The sequence below is a fragment of the Amphimedon queenslandica genome, unplaced genomic scaffold (genome assembly GCF_000090795.2).
Source record: "Amphimedon queenslandica unplaced genomic scaffold, v1.1 AMPQUscaffold_13448, whole genome shotgun sequence".
Lineage (NCBI taxonomy): Eukaryota > Metazoa > Porifera > Demospongiae > Haplosclerida > Niphatidae > Amphimedon > Amphimedon queenslandica.
The window spans coordinates 166,582-187,529 of NW_003546316.1; the positions used below are offsets into that span (position 1 = coordinate 166,582).

Sequence of the window (20,948 nt, forward strand, 5' to 3'; positions counted from 1 at the left end):
GACATTGGTATATTGTCATTGGTATCATTAACAGTTATTACTATCATAGCAGTGCCTGGTGCTGCCCCTCCAGCCTCGAGTAAGAGATCAGTAGCTTCAACTACTAGCGTATGCATCATAATGAGTTCATGATCAAGAGGACTAGCAAGACTGAGTACGCCACTTGTATTGGAGAGAGAGAAAAGACCGTCATTATTACCAGCTGTTATACTGTACACTGTATCTGTGGTATTAAAGACATCTGAATCAGTGGAAGATAACTGTAAGATGAAGGATCCAACAGGAGTAGACTCAGACAATGAAGCAGTGTAGAGTGAAGAGTTGAATTGAGGCTGTTGGTCGTTTTGAGGGACGAATGTGAAACGTGTCACTGCAAATACAGAATGCATTGTGTCGCTAACTTGAAGATATATATATTTAGTTATTGGAAATGATTCAAACTCTTCCCTATCATACAAATATGTCACTTGTTTTAGTGCCTTAGTGTATTCTGCTACTGTTGAAGTGCCAGATAGCACGAGGTGATAGTTTGAGAGATGGCTAACAGAAATGTCACTAGAAATATTACCATTTAATGTAATCCTGTCATAAACAGACGGAGAAACAAATACAAAAATTTGCAGTTCTGTTATGTAAGCAGGTACGTCATTATCTGAAATGTAAGCATCAGATGTTACAACACCCACTGCTCCTGAAGTCTCGTAATACAAAGTAGCATAGTTGATCATTGGAGGACTAGCAACAATACTTGGCATGTTGTCATCCCTTGTTACTATTGTAACCAGTGTCACTGCCACAGCACTTGACAAGTGGTGCTCGGTTGCTTGAAAGTTTATGATACGTTGGGTGTCCTGGGGTTCCGGTGCAGTATTGATATACTCCAACTGCCTTATTAGTTCAGTGTAATCAGAAAGAGATCCTGTTCCTTGTAGTATGATACTATGGGCTGTAGAAGACTCATGCATAGTGATACCACTAGGTAGTATAGTACCAGTTTTGAGCCTTATAGACTCGTCATTACCATCTTGAGGATTGAGCAGTGATACCGTGAGTCTTGTTAGGGCAGACATTGTGTCATTATCGGTGATGGTCGCCTGGGAACTTGCAATATTGACAGCTGTTCCTTGTTCGTTGAAAGTAATGTTATAATTTATACCATCAACGTCAGGGCCATTGAGATCAATGACAGGCGAGAACTGGTTGAGTGGAACAATGTCGATGCTGTTGATAAGTATGTTACTATCCAATACGCCATCATTAACAATCAATGATACCTCTCTAGGAGTTGGATGAGGATGAGTGATAAGATTCACATACAAAATAGATACAATGGCTGCCCTGTAGGCCTCTATTGAATAGTTTCCTGTCAGTAAGAGACTGTGGCCATCTGAAGATTGCGTAATAGTACCAGGAAACTCTTTAGGATCTAATTGTAAGAACTCTACACAGCCTAGTGTACATGAATCAGATACAGATATATTAGTACAGAGGCAATTAGTAGCTGTGTTATTGGTAGAGGTAGCTAATGTGACATTGGCACTGTATAGATTCTGCAATACATCAGGGTCGGTAATATTCATATCAGGGAAAGGGCCGAGACTGATGCTGCCCTCAATAAAAGTGAGAGAAGAAGAGACAGTGGCTATGTATGGGGGCAGATCATTAGTATCAATGATACTGATCGTGACTGGTATCAAATCAAAGTGAACATTCCCTGAATCAAAGACTTCAACAGAAAATGTCCGCGTAGTTGATTCAATGGTCTCAAAATCAACAGCTTCTGCAAGATAAATGGCACCAGTCCTAGAGCTTATGTTAAACAAAGGCACAAAGTTCAATATCTGATATCTTAGGTTTCCTTGATCAATGAAGTCAGCATCTGTTGCCATTACTTGCAATATTTGAGTACCAACTGGCGTGCTCTCTGGTATTTCTCGACTGTATGATCTTTGTAAGAATATAGGAGGATTGTCATTAATATCAATGATAGATACATAGACAGTAGCAGTGCTGGTGAGATTGGAGGCTGCCTCAGTGGCAGTGACAGTGAGTAGGTAAGACGAATTCATTTCCCGATCAATCTCAGTTCTTGTTGTGATATTCCCAGTATCAGGATCAATCTGGAAGTCAGTGAGAGCATTGAGAAGTGAGTAGGTAATACTTGACGTCATAGGAGCTAGACTGCCGGGCATTATTAGTCCTGAGCCAGACCCAGAACCAAGTGAGAGGCCAAGCTCACACAATGTTGTATCATTATCGACAGCAAAAACACTAGCAACGAAAGTCCCATTGGGTAACTCCTCAAAAATCTGAACACTGTAGGAAGGAGAGGAGAAAGTAGGAGGATGATCGTTATGTGGTATTACATTAATGTCTATTAGTGTGGTTGAGTTCCTTGGAGGAGACCCACCGTCTACTGCAACAACTTGTAACTGGTAGAAGCAGCGAGACTCAAAATCAAGACCAACTAAAGATCTCAGTTGACCGGTTGACGAGTCAATAGAGAAGAGGTCTGTGTGAGTTTGAAGAATGTATGTTATTTGAGAATTAGATCCATAGTCAGCATCAGTGGCTTCTACTGTCAGTATATTGTAACCAGCTTCATTTTCAGGTATGCTTCCGGAATACGGATCACCAATAAACATTGGAGAATTATCGTTGACATCAATCACACTCACATTCACAGCTGCTGATGAGGTCCGGCTCGGATTACCACCATCCGCTGCGTAGACTACAAAAACTTGAGATGAAGTGGTCTCCCTATCCAAAGACCCAATGGCATATATATCTCCAGTGACTCCATCAATTCTAAATAGGGTCACAGTGTTTGATAGACTGTAAGTGATGGAGCCATTGGAGCCATTATCAGGATCAGTAGCATTGACAGTAACTATATACACATTGGGTATATTCTCAAGCACAGATGCACTGTATTCAGTGGCAGAGAAAGAAGGAGTATTGTCGTTAATGTCCAATACAGATACATCTACAGTTGCACTACCAGTTAGTGGAATATCGCCAGCATCAGTTGCTAACACTGTTAGAGTATAGGACTGCTGCTCTTCACGGTTTAGCTCACTAGCAGTTCTTATGACACCAGTAGTATTATCAATAGTAAAGTATTGAAGGGTATCAGGGTTTTCAAAAGAGTAACTTATCTCTCCGTTACTTGTAGAGTCAAGATCAGTGGCAGAGACTGTAGCTACGTATTCATCCAACAGGTTCTCTGGAACAGAGCCTTGATAAGAATCCTGACTGAAGGATGGAGTGTTATCATTAACATCAGTGACTGTGATAGTGTAGATTGTGTCACCTGTGTGGCCAAATAAATCAATGGCAGTAATTGTGATATTGTACACAGTCATAGCTCCATCGGCATCTACTGACTTTATCAATCTAAGAGTACCATTATTTAATATTTGGAATGTATCTGAAATAAGCTGATAGAATAACTGATCAGGAATGTCTGGATCGATAGCAGAAACAACGTCAATTTCAGTGTAAGTAGGAGTGTCCTCGGGTATTGAGAGGTGATATACTGACTGAGGGAAATATGGTGAGTTATCATTTTCATTTAATACTTCAACTGTAACTAATGCTGTAGCTGTGTTAGGATCTGGGCCAGAATCAGTAGCAGCCACTGTTATGTTGTACATGTCAATGTCCTCCCTGTCTAGTGACACTGCTGTTATTCGACCATTATCACTCCCAATGGTAAACCTGTTCATTCCTACACTGGGAGATACAGAGACAATGGAGTATGTTATACGACCATCCGTTCCACTGTCACCATCACTAGCCATTACTCTAGCCAATAGAGTACCATTAGGTTGATTCTCATAAATACTGGCACTGTATATTGACTGAGTGAAGTTAGGTACATGCTCATTCAGAGTTTCCACAGTGATGAGTGACACTGCATCATTGCTCCTATTGAAACCATCATATAGTGAGATTATGATTTGACGCTGCCCTCGGGTTGGCTCAAGCCTACTATTATCATAAGCCAATACTGATAACAAATAGCTGATATACTCTACAGCTCCATCAATAGGAGTAATAGTATATGACAGTACACTGTTTGGTTGGAGGGTAGGAGCAGGTAGGGTTATGTTAGGATCTAGTGATACAATGGACTCACTAAAACCATCAAGAAGTTCATTGATGCTAACAGTTAGTGACACTATAGTAGCATTAGCATCATTATCAGTTACTAATACATTACTTGATGTCAGTTCAGTTGGTGTAGAGCTCTCTTCAATAAATACTCCACTAAACCCGGTCCCATTTTGACTAGTATCCAAATCAACATATGGCGGATCGTTGACTGATTTTACAGTGATGTTGATGTAAACTGGTACACTAGAGTCTATCCCATCATTGACAATGAGTGATAGCGAGTGAAGGCCTTGAGTGGGTTCTTCGGCTGTATTATGATACCGTAAAGTTCGCAGTACTTGTTGAAACTGATCAACTGAAGGCATTGTGAGTGAACCAGGTCTTAAAGTGTACACGTTACCATTGGAAGTAAAAGAGAATGCTCCTCCTTGGGTATCAAGTAAAATGCTCTCTTGCTCTCCATCAGGTCTCCTTAAAAACTCAATTCTAACATACTCTAGAGTAGAGCTGTCCACATCAATCAGTGACAAGGTAGGTGAGGCTGCTGGTATAGTCATATCGGTATCTTCAGTAAATGTATCAGTGAAACTATTGCCTGCCATATCATCTCCATTAAGATCAACTATAGGTGGGTCATTCACTCCTTGAATAAACAAGCTAGTGGACTGCACAAAATGTCCTGTACTGCTACTATCAAATAAATAGAAGGAAAACACTCTCGTTCCACCAGTAATGTTGTCAGTTTTATTGTTTATGTAGCTTAGGCTTGACAGCACTGCAGCATAAGAATCTAAAATATCCTCTCCACTCAACACGAGTGTACCATTAGCATAGACACTAGTAATGTCAGTGTCTGAGGTATCAACAACGAGAGCCTCTAGGGATCCATCAGGAGGGAAAAAGGTGACTAAGGCTGATACAAGAGTGGTGTTATCATTATCAGTGACATTAGCATCAATCAATAATGGTACAAGACCATCACCTTCAGCATATTCTGCAGTAGAAGACTTGACTGAGAGTACTGGTGGGTCATTAACATAGCGGATCGATAGAGAAGCATTAGCAGTGTTACTCTTCCAAGGACTATCGTTAACAACTATACTAATGATACGTGAGTCTCCTTGAGGCTCATCTGCATAATTATCATAAGTAAGAGTCCTTAGTGACAACTGGAATTGATCGATGGTTAAAGATCCACTCAATATCAGTGAGTATCCTGAATATACTGCAGACATGCCCTGGGGAATATTACTAACTGCTAGCACCTCTTCACCCACTGCCTGCTCTGAATACAATATAGTGGCATTTACAACATAAGGGGATGAGACTGAATCAACATCAGTCAAAGTCAATGAAGAATTAACGACAGCCACTGGTCCTCCCTCTTCAACAAACTCTGCATTAAAGTTAGTTCCAAGGTCACCATTAAGAGCTAAGACTGGTGGTCCATCATTAGTTGGATTAAGAGTTATATTGAGTTGCATTGGTATAGAGTTAAAGACACCATCAGTCACAGTGTAGTCTAAATTATATTCTAAAGTCATTGGCTCACTGAATGCTGTAACAAATGTTATTGTATCAAGGAATTGCTCATACACTTGAACCACTCTGACTCCTGAAGCATATAACTGCCTGCTAGAGTAGTCATAATGATATTGTACAGGAGGATTGAGAGAGGACGAGTATAGATAGACACCACAGCCTATCACACAGTTAATGTGCTGCTCTGTTATTACTGATGAACTGAAGGCAAGTCTGTGGAGTCTACCAGTAAAGTAGTCTGCAACTTGGAACCAACCACTGCCAATTGGACTAACTCCAATAAATAATCTTTTAGTCCTATCATCATCTTGTGGTGCATTTATGACAGTTCTATCATTAAGAGTTCCATCTATGAAGACACTTAATACAGGTTGACCTTGTAATTGGTTTATAGTGAGAGCCAAGTGATGCCATTGATCTGTGAGAGCTGAACAAGAGCCTCTGAATGTAACATTGTGCTGTGTAGCATTGTAGTATGTAAATACAAGATCTGCATCATAACACACTGCACTGAATACGGTATAATCACTATTAACATAAGAGAATATTGTAGAAGGAGAGGAGGTTTGTGTATACCATACCCACGAGAGCATAGAGAAACTAGTAAAGGAATTTGTAACAGGCATGTATGCATAGTGGTTACTGCCATCCAATACTAGTGTAGCTCCATTATTGGTTTGTATCGTTCCAGGATATAGTCTGAGGCTACCAGTTGCAAGATTAGTCTGTAGTTCAAAAGTAGCAGTAAAGCCACATGACTGCAGCTTCCTTGTCTTGTCCTCGAGTGGACAGTCAGATGGGTCTTCAGCTGCTGTGGGTGAGAATGGCGAGCTTATTTCGAGTGGGTTTGGATTAATAAACTCAATTTTTGCATCATATATCCGAGTGAAACCCATCTCGTTATGATCATCAGCATCACTAATATTAACACCAACATTTAACGGTACTTCATTGATACCCTCATCAAATGAAACAACTGTTTTACCAAATTCAATCATTGGAGCATTATCGTTAATATTGCTAAGGCTGATACTAAATGGGTACGTTGATGTCAAACGTGGTGTTGAATTATTGTTACGTGCTACTAACACAATATTAAAAGTCGTGTTACCAGTATCAAAGTCTAGTGATGTACGTAGTCTCACAACTCCGTCTTGATCGACTTCAAAATGACTGAATTCTCCTGATAATGTGAGAGTTGTAAGAGCATTTGGACCAATATCAGCATCAGTGACATTGAATATAGCTACTACGGTTCCTATTTGAGTGTTCTCTGGTATAGAATCATTGAGATATACAAGATCAATGACAGGAGAGTTATCATTGACATCTTGAACTGTAACAATAACTTGAGCTGTTGAGTTGCGTGAAGGATGACCACCATCAGTTGCTACCACATTAAAAGTATATTCTGATACAGACTCCCTGTCCAAGGATGAAGCCCCAAGGAGTACATAAGACCCATTGATGTAGAATGGTAGAGAGGAATCAATAAGAGAGAATGTAATATCAGCATTACTGCCGGAATCAACATCAGAGGCTGATAATTGAATAATTACACTGCTTGTTTTGATAGACTCAAGTACAGATACATTGTACACATCACTGGTAAATATTGGGCTGTTGTCATTGATATCTGATACATTAACGATAACTAGTGCTGTAGAAAATAAAGCTGGCTCTCCACCATCAGTTACTATTGCATTAAAACTGTACGAGGTCACTAATTCATAATCTAAAGAAGAAGTTAGGTTTATCTCTCCAGTTAGAGGATTGATAGCAAAAGGAAGAGATGGATCAGGCTGAGACAGTGTGTATGTTAGTTTTGCATTTGAAAGTTGATCAATATCAGTAGCTGTTAGTACACCCACTGACTGTCCAAGGGTGTGATTCTCAAGAACTGAGAATAGGATTGGATCAGCAGAGAATTGAGGAATGTTGTCGTTAACATCAATTAGAGTAATGGTGAGGTTTTGGGTTGTGATAGGGCCAGTGGAATTAGGATTAAAGGCAATGATTGGTAGGTAGTGTATCATTTGAGATTCACGATCTAACCCAGCAGAAACTATTACCAAATTAGAGTCTAAGGAGAAAGGGCCAGTGTAATTATCAGCTAACATAAAACTGACTGGTTCATCACCATTGTCATCAGCATCAGTAGCTGAGAGTGGTAACACTAGGCTACCAATGGGAGCATCCTCGGGTATAGAGACTTCAGATGGGCTGGTAAAGATAGGAGCATTATCATTGACATCAAGGACATTTACTGTAACATTAGCATAAGAAGTTAGATTTCCATTAGTTAGCATTACAACTAAGTTGTACGACTGTATCCCTTCATAGTCTAGACTACTAGCCACAATGAGCTTATCTCCGGTAATATTAAAATTTCCATTGAAATCATTTACAAGTTGGTAGGTCACATGAGAATTAGGGGGAGTATCAGCATCAGTGGATACCAGTGTCAATATGACTGTATTTAAAGGTGTATTTTCAGGTGTATCCAATATAGTGTCATTCATAATGGAAGGATTATCATTCACATCATTGACTCTCACAGTCACTGTGACACTGCTGTTGCGATGACCAGTGTCAGTAGCAGCCACCATAAAAGTATACTCATCTGTCTCTTCTCTATCAAAACTTTGAGTAGATGTAATCTCTCCTGATGTAGAGTTGATGGTAAAAGAAGGATAATGAGAAGGAGGATGAACTGAAAGTATGGAGTAACTAATATCAGCATTGATACCAGAATCAGCATCACTTGCTGATACAGTACCCACACTAGTGCCTGGTGGTAAGTTCTCAAGTAGCTCAAACTGATACTCATCTTGATCAAACAAGGGACGATTATCGTTGATATCATTAACATGAATCAACAAATTAGCATAACCACTCATGTTAGGCATGGCCACTTCAGAGGCAACAACAAGCAAAGAGAAAACAGGCTTCATTTCATAATCAATCTCCCTTGCTGTCCTAACCTCACCACTATTAGGACCAATAGTAAAGTAATCAACATCATCACCAACCAGGGAATATGTGAATGGGCTGTTATCATCATCAAAAGCTAGCACAGTTTCTACTAATGTCCCAATGGGTACTCTCTCATTAATGGAGGCTGTGTAGTTATCCTTTTCAAACATGGGAGCAAACTCACTAACATTGATAATGCTGACTGATAGGTTTGCATAGGACGTGTATTGGCCATCAGTGACTGATACGATGAGATCATATATCGTTATGTTAAGTGATTCGTGATCAATTTCCATAGCAACTGATACAACACCAGTAGTGGAATCAATAGAGAAAAGCCCATCTCCATTGCCTGATACAATGGCATATGTTAATAAAGTTGGTTGATTCCTACATGAGCTATTATCAATGATAACAGCACCATTGCATTGATCTATCCTACAGTATATGTCTCCATCGGTAGCCATTAGCTGTGATGGTAATGGAGACTGTACAGGGAAGTTCTCTGGTATAGCAACAGCAAGTGATTGATTTGGAAACATTGGAATATGATCATTATCATTTAATATAGTGATAGTAACAAAAGTGCCAATAGAGCTCACTCTCCCTCCCAAATCAGTAGCAATAACATAAAAACTGCGTCTGTAATCACCAGTATCAAAGTCAATGCTACTGTTGGTATAAATGACTCCAGTAGTTGAGTTGACATCAAAGCAACATGATATAGAATTAGAGTCTATGCTATAAAATATTTGACCAAAACTGCCAGCATCTCCATCAGTAGCTTGTACTGTTAGTACTTCAGTTCCTAGTGGTACATTCTCACAAACAGCTGAATCACTATAGTCAAGACGATTGAAGACTGGGGGAAACTCATTAACATCCATAATATTGGCTGTTACATTGGTTGTAATTACATGTGTATTTTTAAGACCATCACTAGCACTCACTGTAAACATGTATGTAGGACCAACCATTTCAAAATCTATAGCAGCACTAACACTGATACTGCCAGTAGTAGAGTCAATTTTAAACAGAGAACCTTGTGTTACCATTGAGTATGTAATCATTCCATAAGATCCTTGATCATCATCAGTAGCATTAATTATAAGGCCTACTGGTGTATCTATTGCTGTGTTTTCATTAATTGTGAAAGAGTAGTCTGTTGATGTAAAAACTGGTGCATGTGCATTGAATGGAACTTCAATGTATACTACAGCTCCACATCCAAATTGTTTGGCAGAACCCGAACCAAACTCAAAATCAGCTTCTAATTCATAAAGAGATTGCATTGGTGCAAAGCCTGAGTTTCCTTCATCAATATTAAGAGTAAGGGTTCCATTATTTTCATCCAATCTAAAAGCTACTGATGTTAAACCAGCAGAAGAAGGAGTAAGCATAATTGGTCCAAAATGAAGAGAAGGAGGAGAAGGTATACTGGAATCTAAGTCTGTAAGAGTAAGTATAGCTAGCTGTGTCCCTTTCTTGTCTCCTAGTGAAACAGTTGCATTGTATACCTGAGGACTAAAGCAAGTCGGATTATCATCAATATCACTCACTATAACAGTCAGTGATGCATAATCAGTGAACAATCCATCAGTAACAGAAATATTGAGTACATACAAGTCCCTAGTCTCCCTATCCAGTACTGATACTACTGTAACACGTCCATTGCTATCAATAGAGAATCGACAAGGCAATGGCTCTACAATGTAATCACTACTGGTAGAGTTATCACCAGAGAATGAGAACATGTTCATGGCTGATGCACTCTGATGGCAGTCATCACCAGAAACAATAGCCCAAGTGAGATTAGAATGAGAATCAACGTTATCCAAGTCGGTTGCAGTGAAATTAGTTGGAAGTATATAAGGTGTATTAGTCATGTTTTCTTGTACAGTTACAGTAGCTTCGCTAGGTGAAATGACAGGAGCATTGTCATTGACAGGTATAACTTTAATCTCCACACAAGCAGGATAACTCCAAGAGAATCCATCAGATATTGAGACACAGTATACCCTATCAGTAACAGGAGGTTCTTCATCAATGTTAGAGAATGATAGAGTAGAGAGAAGGTTTTGTAGAGCACTGGCAGTTAGTGGAGTGGGAAAGGTAGCAATATAAATATTATTATGATTAGGATCCATCATTAACTGAGAGCCATTTAGCGTAATCAAGTCTCCACTAACTTCATTCACATCTCCAACTCTAACTGCAGTGAAACCAGTGCTATCAGCATCATATACTGAAGGGCTTGATGTCATAGTGATAGGCATATCATTCTCTGTCCATGAGATTGTGTAATTTCTCGATGTAGAAGTTAAGTTCAGTTGAGGCACATCATTAATAGAGTTAATAGTAATAAAAGTGAAGGCAGGCTGGCTCATTGTTGCTCCATCACTTGCCATGAATGTTATTCGTCTTGTAGTTGTATCTGGCTCATCAGCTCTATTGATGTATCTTAGAGCCTTCAGTGCCTCTAAAAAGCTGGCAATAGGTGCAGAGCCTCCTACACCTGTAAAAGTTAAATTGACTTGGCTAGCACGATGGAGCTGTAGTAGGCTGGAATTGAAAGTAGGAGCTTGTATCTCTTCATCATCCAAGAAAGGAGAAAGTGCTAGAGAGACCAAGTGCAAGCTACTGTTATCAACATCAGTCAAGAGAGCATCTCCTGACACAATAGGAATAGGATCTTGAGCCTCTTCAGTAAAATCAGTGTAATAATTAATACCTCCTGTATTGTTACCATTCAAATCAAATGATGGAGGATTATTGACAGCATCAAACTCTATCCTCACTAGGTCAGAGTGACCAGGCCCAGTTCCCACTCCAATTGGAATAACATTTACTGATCTTATCTCAGTCACTGGATTCAAGTCTTCATTATCATAAGTGAGTGTACGAAGTACCTCTTCATAGATACTCAGGGATTCTACTCCCGTTAATACCAGCTCTGTGTTGGTCTCATTGAGTTCTATTGATGATGGCAGTAAAGACTTGTTAACACTCAACCTTTCAAAAGAAAAATCAGTTAAATTAGCAGACAAACTAATGAGCAGCCCAGCTAAATTGGTGTTATCGACATCAGAAATAACAGCAGAAGGTGATAAAAGCAGAGGGTCTTGGCTCTCTGTGTACAAAACAGTGCTTTGACCCAATAGAACGGTAGGAGGGTCATTAGCTAGGATAAAGTCAATCCTAGCAGAGACTGGATCAGAGTAATTGAGTGTACCTCCATACAATGCATCTTCCACAATTACTGTGATATTACGTGGAGTAGAATTAGGCTCTTCTGCTCTGTTCTGATAAGCAAGTATCCTCAATGCATCCTGTACATCACTAGTTGTAATAGGAGCACCTCCATTACTCCTGATGTGTAGAGTAGCATTGCTGTACTGTGCTTCTACATTAGGGACTACACTATTAAGCATTAAGGCCTCATAGCTTCCATCCAATGGATTCTCTATTGTCACATTAGCTCCTAGTACTGGTGTGACTGGTACATCAGCATCACTGACAGTGATATCAGGGAATATTAAGACAGGACTAGAGATAGGATTCTCCTCCTGGTAGAGTATTACAGGAGAAGAGCCAATATCAAGAATAGGCTTATGGTCATTGATTGGCATAATATTAATAGTGAGAATAGCTGGAGTGCTAGTATACACACCATCATATACCGAATACTGGACTTGAACTGAGACCATTCCAGGCTCATCTTCATTATTAGTATAACTGATACTGTTGGTGATATCATTGAAAACTGCTAAACTCGCAGGGCCAGTGAATAATAAATGAGAATCATTGTAAGACGTAACATTAATGCTCAAAGCATTGTAAGAGCTTGAAATGGACTCATCAACTTCATCACTGGCACTCAACAAAGTAACTTGTAAAGTATAAAATGGTAGTGATTCATCAGGATCTGTTATGATATCTGAAGAGTTAAAATCGAGCTTCAGTTCACCACTACCCTCAATATAATTGATACTAGTGAAAGGTAGCTCAATACTTGGTGGATTATTATTGATTTGTTGCATGGTAATAGTCACATTAAGAGTATTACTCAAACTGTGTCCATCTGATACATGCAGTGATACAATGCGGTCAAAAATCGATGGCTCTTCCATGATATTTTTGAATTTGAATGAGCTAAGAATCGACTTAAAATCATCAATGCTAGCTGCATAACTTGCTAAAGGTAGCACACTATATTGTAGAATGGTGTTGTTTTCCACTTGTGTTACATTAAAATCATTATTAGTTACATATTCTAATACATCAGGAGAAGTTGGTTGAAGGAAAAGACTGGGCCTGTAAAAGCCATGGAGACAATCAGGGCAAGATAGAGTGATGACTCCTGATGTCAAATTAGCATTGTCAACATCAGTTATATTAAGTGAAGCGAATATGACAATGGATGGACCATTTTCTACATATGTGATTTGACTATTAGGCACAGAAATAACAGGTGGATCATTACCGGGAGTAACATCAAGTGTCATCTCTAGAGTTGATGGAGAATATGCTCCAGAAGGAGTTACTTCAACTGGCGAAAAGAAAGATGAATATAACTTTGAATTAGAAAGATCCCATGCATGTACTGTAACACTAGTTTGACCATAGAAATCTTGATTAGGCAGAAACCTAAACATGTACTCCATTGATAAGTGAAGGGCATAGGCCGAGGAGAGATTGGATGGGAAATCAACCCAACTAAAATGAGTGATGTTGTCATAGTACTGCCAACGCCCATTGGCATTAGAAGCATTTATAAATGCAAGACCCAAAAGAGGTGAGTCATCAGGATCAGTAGCAATGGCATTAACAATGTTATAAACTATAGAGCCATTGGTGGGGCTGTCCTCAGTAATAGAAGGAAGAGGAAAGGAATCTACTACTATAGAAGGAGGACGATTGAGATATGTTACTGAGTAAGAGAAGGACTTTGAAGTGTTACTGACAGGAGATTCCACATCAGTCCTAACAGAGTTATTGTTACATGTGACAGTACTAGTACCATCCCAAGCCCAATAGGTGATGCTTGCATCTCCATTCTCTTTCTCTAGCCTTGGAAAAGGGTGGAATCTTAGCCATTGTCCTTGAGAGATGAAAAGTGGGCTACAGGCACTAACAGTAGTGAAGTTAACCCATGAGCCATTATACCAGGTCTGCCAGACACCAAGAGAGGGATTACTCATGCTGTAATCGAAGATAGCCATGCCAACGAAGTCAGGATTAGGTGGGTAGATAGAATCAGGATCACTGACCACGCTTCTGTTTAAAAGAGAGGTAGTAGCAAAGCCGTTGTTATCAGGAAGGTAGTCGTCCAGAGTTGCTGTTGTCATCAATGGGTCACTGATAAATACAGGTCGGTCGTTTCGTTGTTCAATGTATATTGGAATGACAGCAGGTTGACTAGGGTCATTAGCAAACTCTTGAACAGTCATTGTTAAGTTACGAGTGATATTGGTTGATTGGTCATTCGTTTCGAAAAAAATGTTACTTAAAAGAGACTCAAAAACTGAATGTAACTGAGAAACTGCGGCCACTGCTGTTATACTGTTAGTACCATTACCAGTGATGCTTAAACCCCCACTGGTGAAACCAGAACCAATGGTAAGGGAATCAGTGATAGAACCAAACTCAGTTGGAGAGTTAGAAATGTAAATCATAGCTCGAATCAAGCGGCCATTGTCCTCATCAGTTATATCAATGGTTGTATTGCTAGCAAGCAACGGTCCCTGATCCTCTATGTAGGTAACATGATGATCCAGTGTTATGACTGGAGGTACATTAATGTTTATGACGTCTATGCTGATTTGACAAGGATTGAAGGTAGGATCAGGATGCATGATCCTAATGAGACGGTTCCGCTGGTCATAGGGATTCATGATGTTGTTGACGTACGTTAGCGTTCTCAAGACCTGAAGAAGTCAATTTATAATATTAAATGTATAAGAAATATTTAGAGCATTTTCATTATAATTTGTAGCAAATCGTATCGTTGAAATATATGCAATACATTTTAAATGAGCAATTTGTCATACAATATCAGATCAATCTTTCTACATAGCCAAAGGTCGTTGATATGCATCAGAAAATGTAATAAAAATTGGGGGTCATTTTGGAGCCATTTTTTGGAAAAAAGCATGGGCTATAGTACAGGGAATTTTTTAGAAATTGGCCCATTTTAAAAAATGGCCATAACTTGAAAAATTGAAGTTGGAATTAGCTCAAACTTTCTACATAGCATAAGGACATCAATATGTATCAGAAAATGTAATAAAAATTGGGGGTCATTTCGGAGCCATTTTTTGGAAAAAAGCATGGGCTATAGTACAGGGAATTTTTTAGAAATTGGCCAATTTTAAAAAATGGCCATAACTTGAAAAATTTTAATTGAAATCAACTTAAACTTTCCACATAGCATAAGTATGTCATTATGTATCAAAAATTGTAATAAAAATTGGAGGTGATTTTGGAGTAATTTTTTGGAAAAAACCATGGGCTATAGTACACAGAATTTTTCAAAAAATGGTCAATTTTAAAAAATGGCCGTAACTTGAAAAATTGAAGTCAGAATTGACTCAAACTTTTTACATAGCATAAGGGCATTAATAGTATCAAAAAATGTAATACAAATTGGGGGGTCATTTTAGAGCCATTTTTTGGAAAAAAGCATGGGTTAAAGTACAGGGAATTTTTCAGAAAATGGCCGCAACTTAAAAATTTGAAATCAGATTTAGCTCAAACTTTTACATAGCATAATAACATAATAATGTAACATTCTAAATATCTATAATATTAGAAGTGACTGACCTTAGTGTAGTTATCAAATGTGTCATAGCCAGTTAGAATATAGGTGGCTGCAAACAAGCTCCTTGTTTCACGATAGCTGATATTTGTTCCAGTAGTATTGAAACTGAGTACTTCACTGTTTCCATTATCTAGATTAGTGACCTCCAGTGTTATATTGTGTAGGTAATGAGGACCATCAAAGTCCTGGATGGTGAAATCAGCAGCAATACTTACTGGAGGATCATACTCACTATATACAGCAGAACTGGTAGTCACTCCCTGGAAATTAAAAAAAAACACAAATAAATTCCCTCTCTCTTCTCTTTTATCCTCTTTTTCATAAATAATATTATACTGATTAAATAAGTAAATATATCTAGTTAGGTATATTTCTCTCTTTTCCCTCTCTCTCTCTCTCTCTCTCTTTCCTTACTGGCCATGATCCGAAGTAGCAATAGGGAGGATCATCAACAGTAGCAATATTGATGTACATAGAAATTGGGCTAAAACCCATCATCTCATCAAAAAGGATTATGGAGACTCTTCTTCTGCTTGTCAGCAGTCCAGGACAATAATTAGAAAAGGTAATATTACTCAATGCATAGTTAAAATCTGTTTTATTTAAAGGTCCCGTCATACTGATCTGTTGAATTGTGTACTCATTCACAGCTGGTGAACATACAGAAGGAGTTGGAGCAGGATCTGTTATAGTCTGAGTAGTAATGGTGAGGTCCGTTGTGCCATGTATAGTTAAATTATCCATACTGTCGTATGGAGATTCTATCCTGACCCTAGCAAATTCTATAATTTCATCGTCACTGTCATCAATAGCTACATCAGGAGGGAAGAGATAGACAGGGTCACGAGTGGATTCATTAAAGGTGACATCAGGTACGCTGAGAGTAGGAATATCATTAACTGGCATCAAAGTTATGTTTGCTATTGATGTGTCAGTGAAACTGTCATCGGAAACTTCAAAATCCACAATCCTATTGATACTCCGGTCGCGTGGGGTAGGCTCATCATCAGTGTTAATGAATGTTACTGTAGAGAGAACATGAGCATAGGCAGACTGAGTGGCTGATCCTTCTATTAGGATGTATGTTGAAGTGGAAGTGTTGGAGAGAACCAAGCCATACTGGGATACCATTGTTGTGTTTAGTGATATAGTATCATATTGATAATCAGCTATAGGAGGAGAGAAAGAGAGAGAGAGGAGAGAGAAAAAATAAAGAGAATAAAGAGAGAGAAACAAAGAGAGAAATACATGTATAAATATAATAATAATAAAATATGATAATAATAATGAAATATAATAATAATAGTAATATCATTACCGTCTAATATAGTGATGGTTGCTGATGTAAAGTTCTTCTGACCAACATCAATATCAACAACTCTTGGACTGCTAGTCAATAAAACTGGTTGATCATCTTCCTTAAAAACAACAACACTATCATTATTATTGTTAGTTCCATCCAATATGAGATAATGCTGATGATCATTAATGGGGGTGATGGCTACCATGATGACAATAGACCTCTCAAGGTTTGCTGTATCATCAATTGCCTAAGGAAAAAATAATTTTAGTAAAAAAGCACAGCTAATAATTTAATGACAGGACCAATAGTATTAGATTATCTTTGATACTAAAAGTTGACTTACAGTTAATGTAATATTCCTGGGGGTCAGATCTGGTTCGTCTTCAATATTATCATACATAAAACCCATCAAGAGTGTAGTAAAGCAAGAAGTATTAGCAAAAGCACAAGAACTGAAATTGACACAGACTTCAGTCTCCGTCTCATTGAGTATATAATTTGCCGAACTGTTGTCATTCTCGAGATCAAAGAACAGCTCGTCACCTGAGAAGACGTTATTAATGGAGGCACAGACTTGGGAGACAACCCTGTGGTTGTCATCAAGCCTGTCGTTGTCCAGTATGGTTGCCGATGGGGAGACTATGGACACTGGTACCACTGGTAGGCTGTTAGGTTCTTCTGTGAAAGTGAATAGGGACTGGTCAGTGGAGACAAATGGAGGCTCATCGTTAATGAGGTTAATGGCAACAGTAATATTCAATAAGTTATTGAAGGATAGATCAGATACTTGGAGCTAAAAAAAGAAAAACAATTAGTGACAGTAGGTATAATGTGAATAATAAGAGTTTCATGGAAATTTTCTGAGTGCTCATAATCTCAAAAATGACAATTGGCAAACTTTCTAATTTCTAAATCACAAGAACTATTTTTGGCTAAACAATAGTCTTATAATCTCTACTATAGTCCTAGCCCTCATTGGCTAGTTCTGTACAAATACTTAGTATTTTTGCAGAAGCAGTGTACCATAAATATCATTTAAAAATTGGTTTTTACTTACTTCAAGTGATCTTGCAATTTCTGTTGGTTCAAATGAGTAGTAATAGTGGACCATTCTCAATAAATTCTGCAAAATTAATAAAAAGATAATACCAGGTGCATAAAACAAATAAAATTAATTTACAGTAGATTAAGTAAAGTTATCAAAATTTTACCTCATATTGGCTGATACTTGCCGTTCCAATAATTCTAATTTCAGTATCATTAGCACTACAGTAGTAGTAATACAGTGTAGCATTATCATTCAAAAGTTCAACTTCATTAGGGTTGGGCAATTGAGGAGTGGGGATATTACAGGCGATTGGAGAATAATGCAGCCATTCTGCTTGAGAATGAAGCATCAAAGACTCATTGACAAGAACATTCCTTAGAGTAGCCACAGCCATTCCTATAACACCTCCATACTGCAGGCAATAGTTGTCATGATCGGTAATATTGAGTGACTGAAATGGATAGAACTGCATGTCATTCTCAGTGAAGATAACTGGAGATACACTGTTAAGTATTGGACGTTTGTTATTGATAGGAATCAGTGATACTGTTAAAATAGCATATCTAAAGGAAAGTACAGTCACACGGCATAATTTCAAAGTTTTAACCTGTACCTATCATCATTGATGGTAATTTTAATGTTCCTATCAAGAGGACAAGGTGGTTCATCATTAATAATGTAGACTATAGTATTATTAATCAGTGATTCATATTTATCCAAAGTCTCAGTGCCATTAATAAGAATGCATGAATTGTTAACCTACAACAATTGTGAGGACGATCATCATCATTATCATCATTATTGTTATACTGTGAATTAGTGATTTTTATATGCTTACATGTACACTGATGTTAGAGCTCCCAATAAATTCCAAGAACTCTTCTCCACTGGAAGGATCAAGTATCTCAATCCTAGCACTGTTCACATATACAGGAACACTGGAGAGAGAAATAAAAAATCAATATTTAAGGAGATTTAACTCACTTAGTATCAGAATCAGTTAAAGTTATTGGAGATAGAGCGCCTAAAATGCTTGAAGAATTAGCCTCACTTAAATTTGCTACATTGTCTGCGAATTGAACCTGTCAAATAGATATTTGCATTGTAATACAGTAGGAGGTCAAGATCAAGCAGCTATCTTACCACAGTTGGATGATCATTTATAGGTACAGATGATATTGAAACATTAAAAGATGCATTATATCTTCCATCATAAATTAAAAACTCTATAGTCCTATCAGTGATATCAGGCTCGTCTTCAGTATTATTATATCTATACATTAGAAGATAAAATATGACATGAAATCAGATGATACAAAATACATACCTTGCTGACAGTAGGACTTGAGTATAATTAGCAATGGTGTCATTGCCAGATAGGATTAGGCAAGGCCCATCTCGATCTATCACAATGTTAGTACCACTGGTATCAACTAGTATTTCATCTGAAATTGAATTGCACAAGTTCAGTACATTGATCTAAATAAAGTAAAAATTATAATTACATGTAAATTATTTTTCAAGATCTTATAAATTCACTGTCTTCATAGCATAGCAGAACATGCAGGCATGCAGTGTGGCTATTAATCACTATACAGCCCTTACACTAGCTCCCTCCATTAGGAATAGTGTAGGATCATCATCATCAGTAATATTGAGAGCCTCCAATAATCCTACACCACCAGATCCTTCAACATAGGGCTCTCCCAGCCCAGTGGCATTCACAATTGATGGAGGATTATCATTCAAGAGTATTATTCTTAGGACTACACAGGCAGCACTGCTGTGATGTATCCCATCAAATATACTGAAGCATATAGTCCTATTGGTGCTATCAGGCTCCGTGGAATTAATGAAGAATGTGACATTGCGTAGGATTTCTTGATACTCCAGTACAGAGGCCTCTCCTTCAATAGTTAGAACTGCATAAAAATATTTCAGTAATAAACTTAAAGTATAAATAATATCTTAGCATTAAAATATAATCATGTTATATTGAAGTCTTACCTTTAATGTCCAACCTATTCTCTGTTGTGATCATTGTTTGTTGAGTTAGGCCCTCAGGTAGATATGTTGCATTGAGATCAATGGCATTAAAATCTGCTGTATCAGAAAAGACTTCAACTATTGCAGACTGCAAGAGCAAAAGAGAAAGAGAGAGAAGGGAACATAAATAGATTATGTTATATTAATAATTTCCTTCATTAATATTCAATTTTGTCTGTGGTGGGTGTATCTCTTTATTCTTTTTTTTGTGAGAGTCAAAAATGCTGTTCCTAAGGTAACCCTACAGTGCCACCCAAACTGATACTGATATTCATAGACCGGTCTATTTGTCAATGATAATAATCACGAGCAATGACTTTGTTGATGATCATGAATATCACAAGAACTGTGTGTGTGTGTGTTTGTAATTGAGTACCACCCACCCACAACTCTCATTCAATCTCTCTCACCTGCATCAGGAATAACTCATTCACGTCATTGTCACTGATAAATAGACCCTTTTCTAGTATTTTGGTAGGACCAGCTTCCTAAGAAAATGATAAGAGGATAAATTATACACAATCCAACAACTATCACTTTAAAACTTAAAATCTGCATCATGCATATCAAATTACATGTTTACAAAAGTAGCAATTATTTTCAAAATTAAAGCACATGAACATTGCAGTATAAAAGCATTGCATTAAACTGTGCATCAATATAAGTATAAGCTGCATTATAATAACCACTTCTTGCATTTTAATTACCTCAGTGTAAGTTGGGCAGTTAGCAAAACATGCAGGATCTGTAGCATCTATAGTAAGAAAAATAGAATTAATAATCGCTTAAATACTTATCCTTACTATTGCAGTAGCTGCCTCCACTATAAGCTACAAAAATAGAGAGAAAGAAAGAGAAGAAGGTAAGTTTTTAAGAATTTTTAATTGCTACTTACCTCCTTGAGCTCTGGTCTGCAATGCAGCAGACAAGAGACAAATAAAAAGAGCTACAACCTTCAAGACATGCATCCTTGAACGCTTAGTCTTGCATGCCAAGTCTTTGAAAGTTGCTGCACAAAAAGAATGCAAATCAAATTACACAACGCCCCCTTTTTGCGTAGGTGGCTCGTTAGGCGTGGCTCGCTTTTATTAACC

At 38.0% G+C, this 20,948-nt stretch overlaps 3 protein-coding genes across 3 annotated transcripts in view; all 3 read right to left on the minus strand.

Annotated features, from left to right (window-relative positions):
* LOC109581300 (protocadherin Fat 4-like) overlaps positions 1-9,546 on the minus strand; it is a 19,123-nt gene extending 9,577 nt beyond the window's left edge. The window contains exon 1 of the mRNA XM_019995310.1: positions 4-9,546. Coding sequence (XP_019850869.1) covers positions 4-9,524 — 9,521 coding nt within the window. The 5' untranslated portion in view covers positions 9,525-9,546. The remainder of the gene's footprint in view (positions 1-3) is intronic.
* An 87-nt stretch (positions 9,547-9,633) lies between these two features.
* LOC109581301 (uncharacterized) lies at positions 9,634-13,495 on the minus strand. Its single transcript, XM_019995311.1, has 2 exons — positions 9,690-13,495; positions 9,634-9,645 (listed from the first exon to the last, which is right to left on the minus strand). Exons 1-2 carry the CDS (start codon positions 13,299-13,301, stop codon positions 9,634-9,636), a joined length of 3,624 nt encoding a protein of 1,207 aa, XP_019850870.1. The 5' UTR covers positions 13,302-13,495.
* Positions 13,496-13,503: 8 nt separating this feature from the next.
* On the minus strand, positions 13,504-20,875 carry LOC100641168 (uncharacterized). Its single transcript, XM_019995313.1, has 19 exons — positions 20,750-20,875; positions 20,658-20,684; positions 20,562-20,608; positions 20,265-20,342; positions 19,816-19,942; positions 19,414-19,730; positions 19,136-19,287; positions 18,952-19,081; positions 18,793-18,890; positions 18,647-18,746; positions 18,422-18,567; positions 17,972-18,371; positions 17,818-17,883; positions 17,104-17,553; positions 16,776-17,007; positions 15,872-16,626; positions 15,460-15,717; positions 13,585-14,564; positions 13,504-13,537 (listed from the first exon to the last, which is right to left on the minus strand). The coding sequence occupies exons 1-19, from the start codon at positions 20,820-20,822 to the stop codon at positions 13,504-13,506; spliced, it is 4,470 nt and encodes a 1,489-aa protein (XP_019850872.1). The 5' UTR covers positions 20,823-20,875.
* Between the last annotated feature and the right edge of the window lie 73 nt (positions 20,876-20,948).

What these genes read in the sequence shown, in the direction of transcription:
- LOC109581301 (XM_019995311.1), bottom strand. Translation starts at nt 13,301, where the DNA reads ATGGAGTACATGTTTAGGTTTCTGCCTAATCAAGATTTCTATGGTCAA.
- LOC100641168 (XM_019995313.1), bottom strand. Translation starts at nt 20,822, where the DNA reads ATGCATGTCTTGAAGGTTGTAGCTCTTTTTATTTGTCTCTTGTCTGCT. An exon ending in CAAGTATCAGCCAATATGAG is followed by an intron (nt 17,884 to 17,971) that starts GTAAAATTTTGA and finishes TTAATTTTGCAG; the next exon opens with AATTTATTGAGAATGGTCCA. An exon ending in CCAGGAATATTACATTAACT is followed by an intron (nt 17,008 to 17,103) that starts GTAAGTCAACTT and finishes TTTTTTCCTTAG; the next exon opens with GCAATTGATGATACAGCAAA.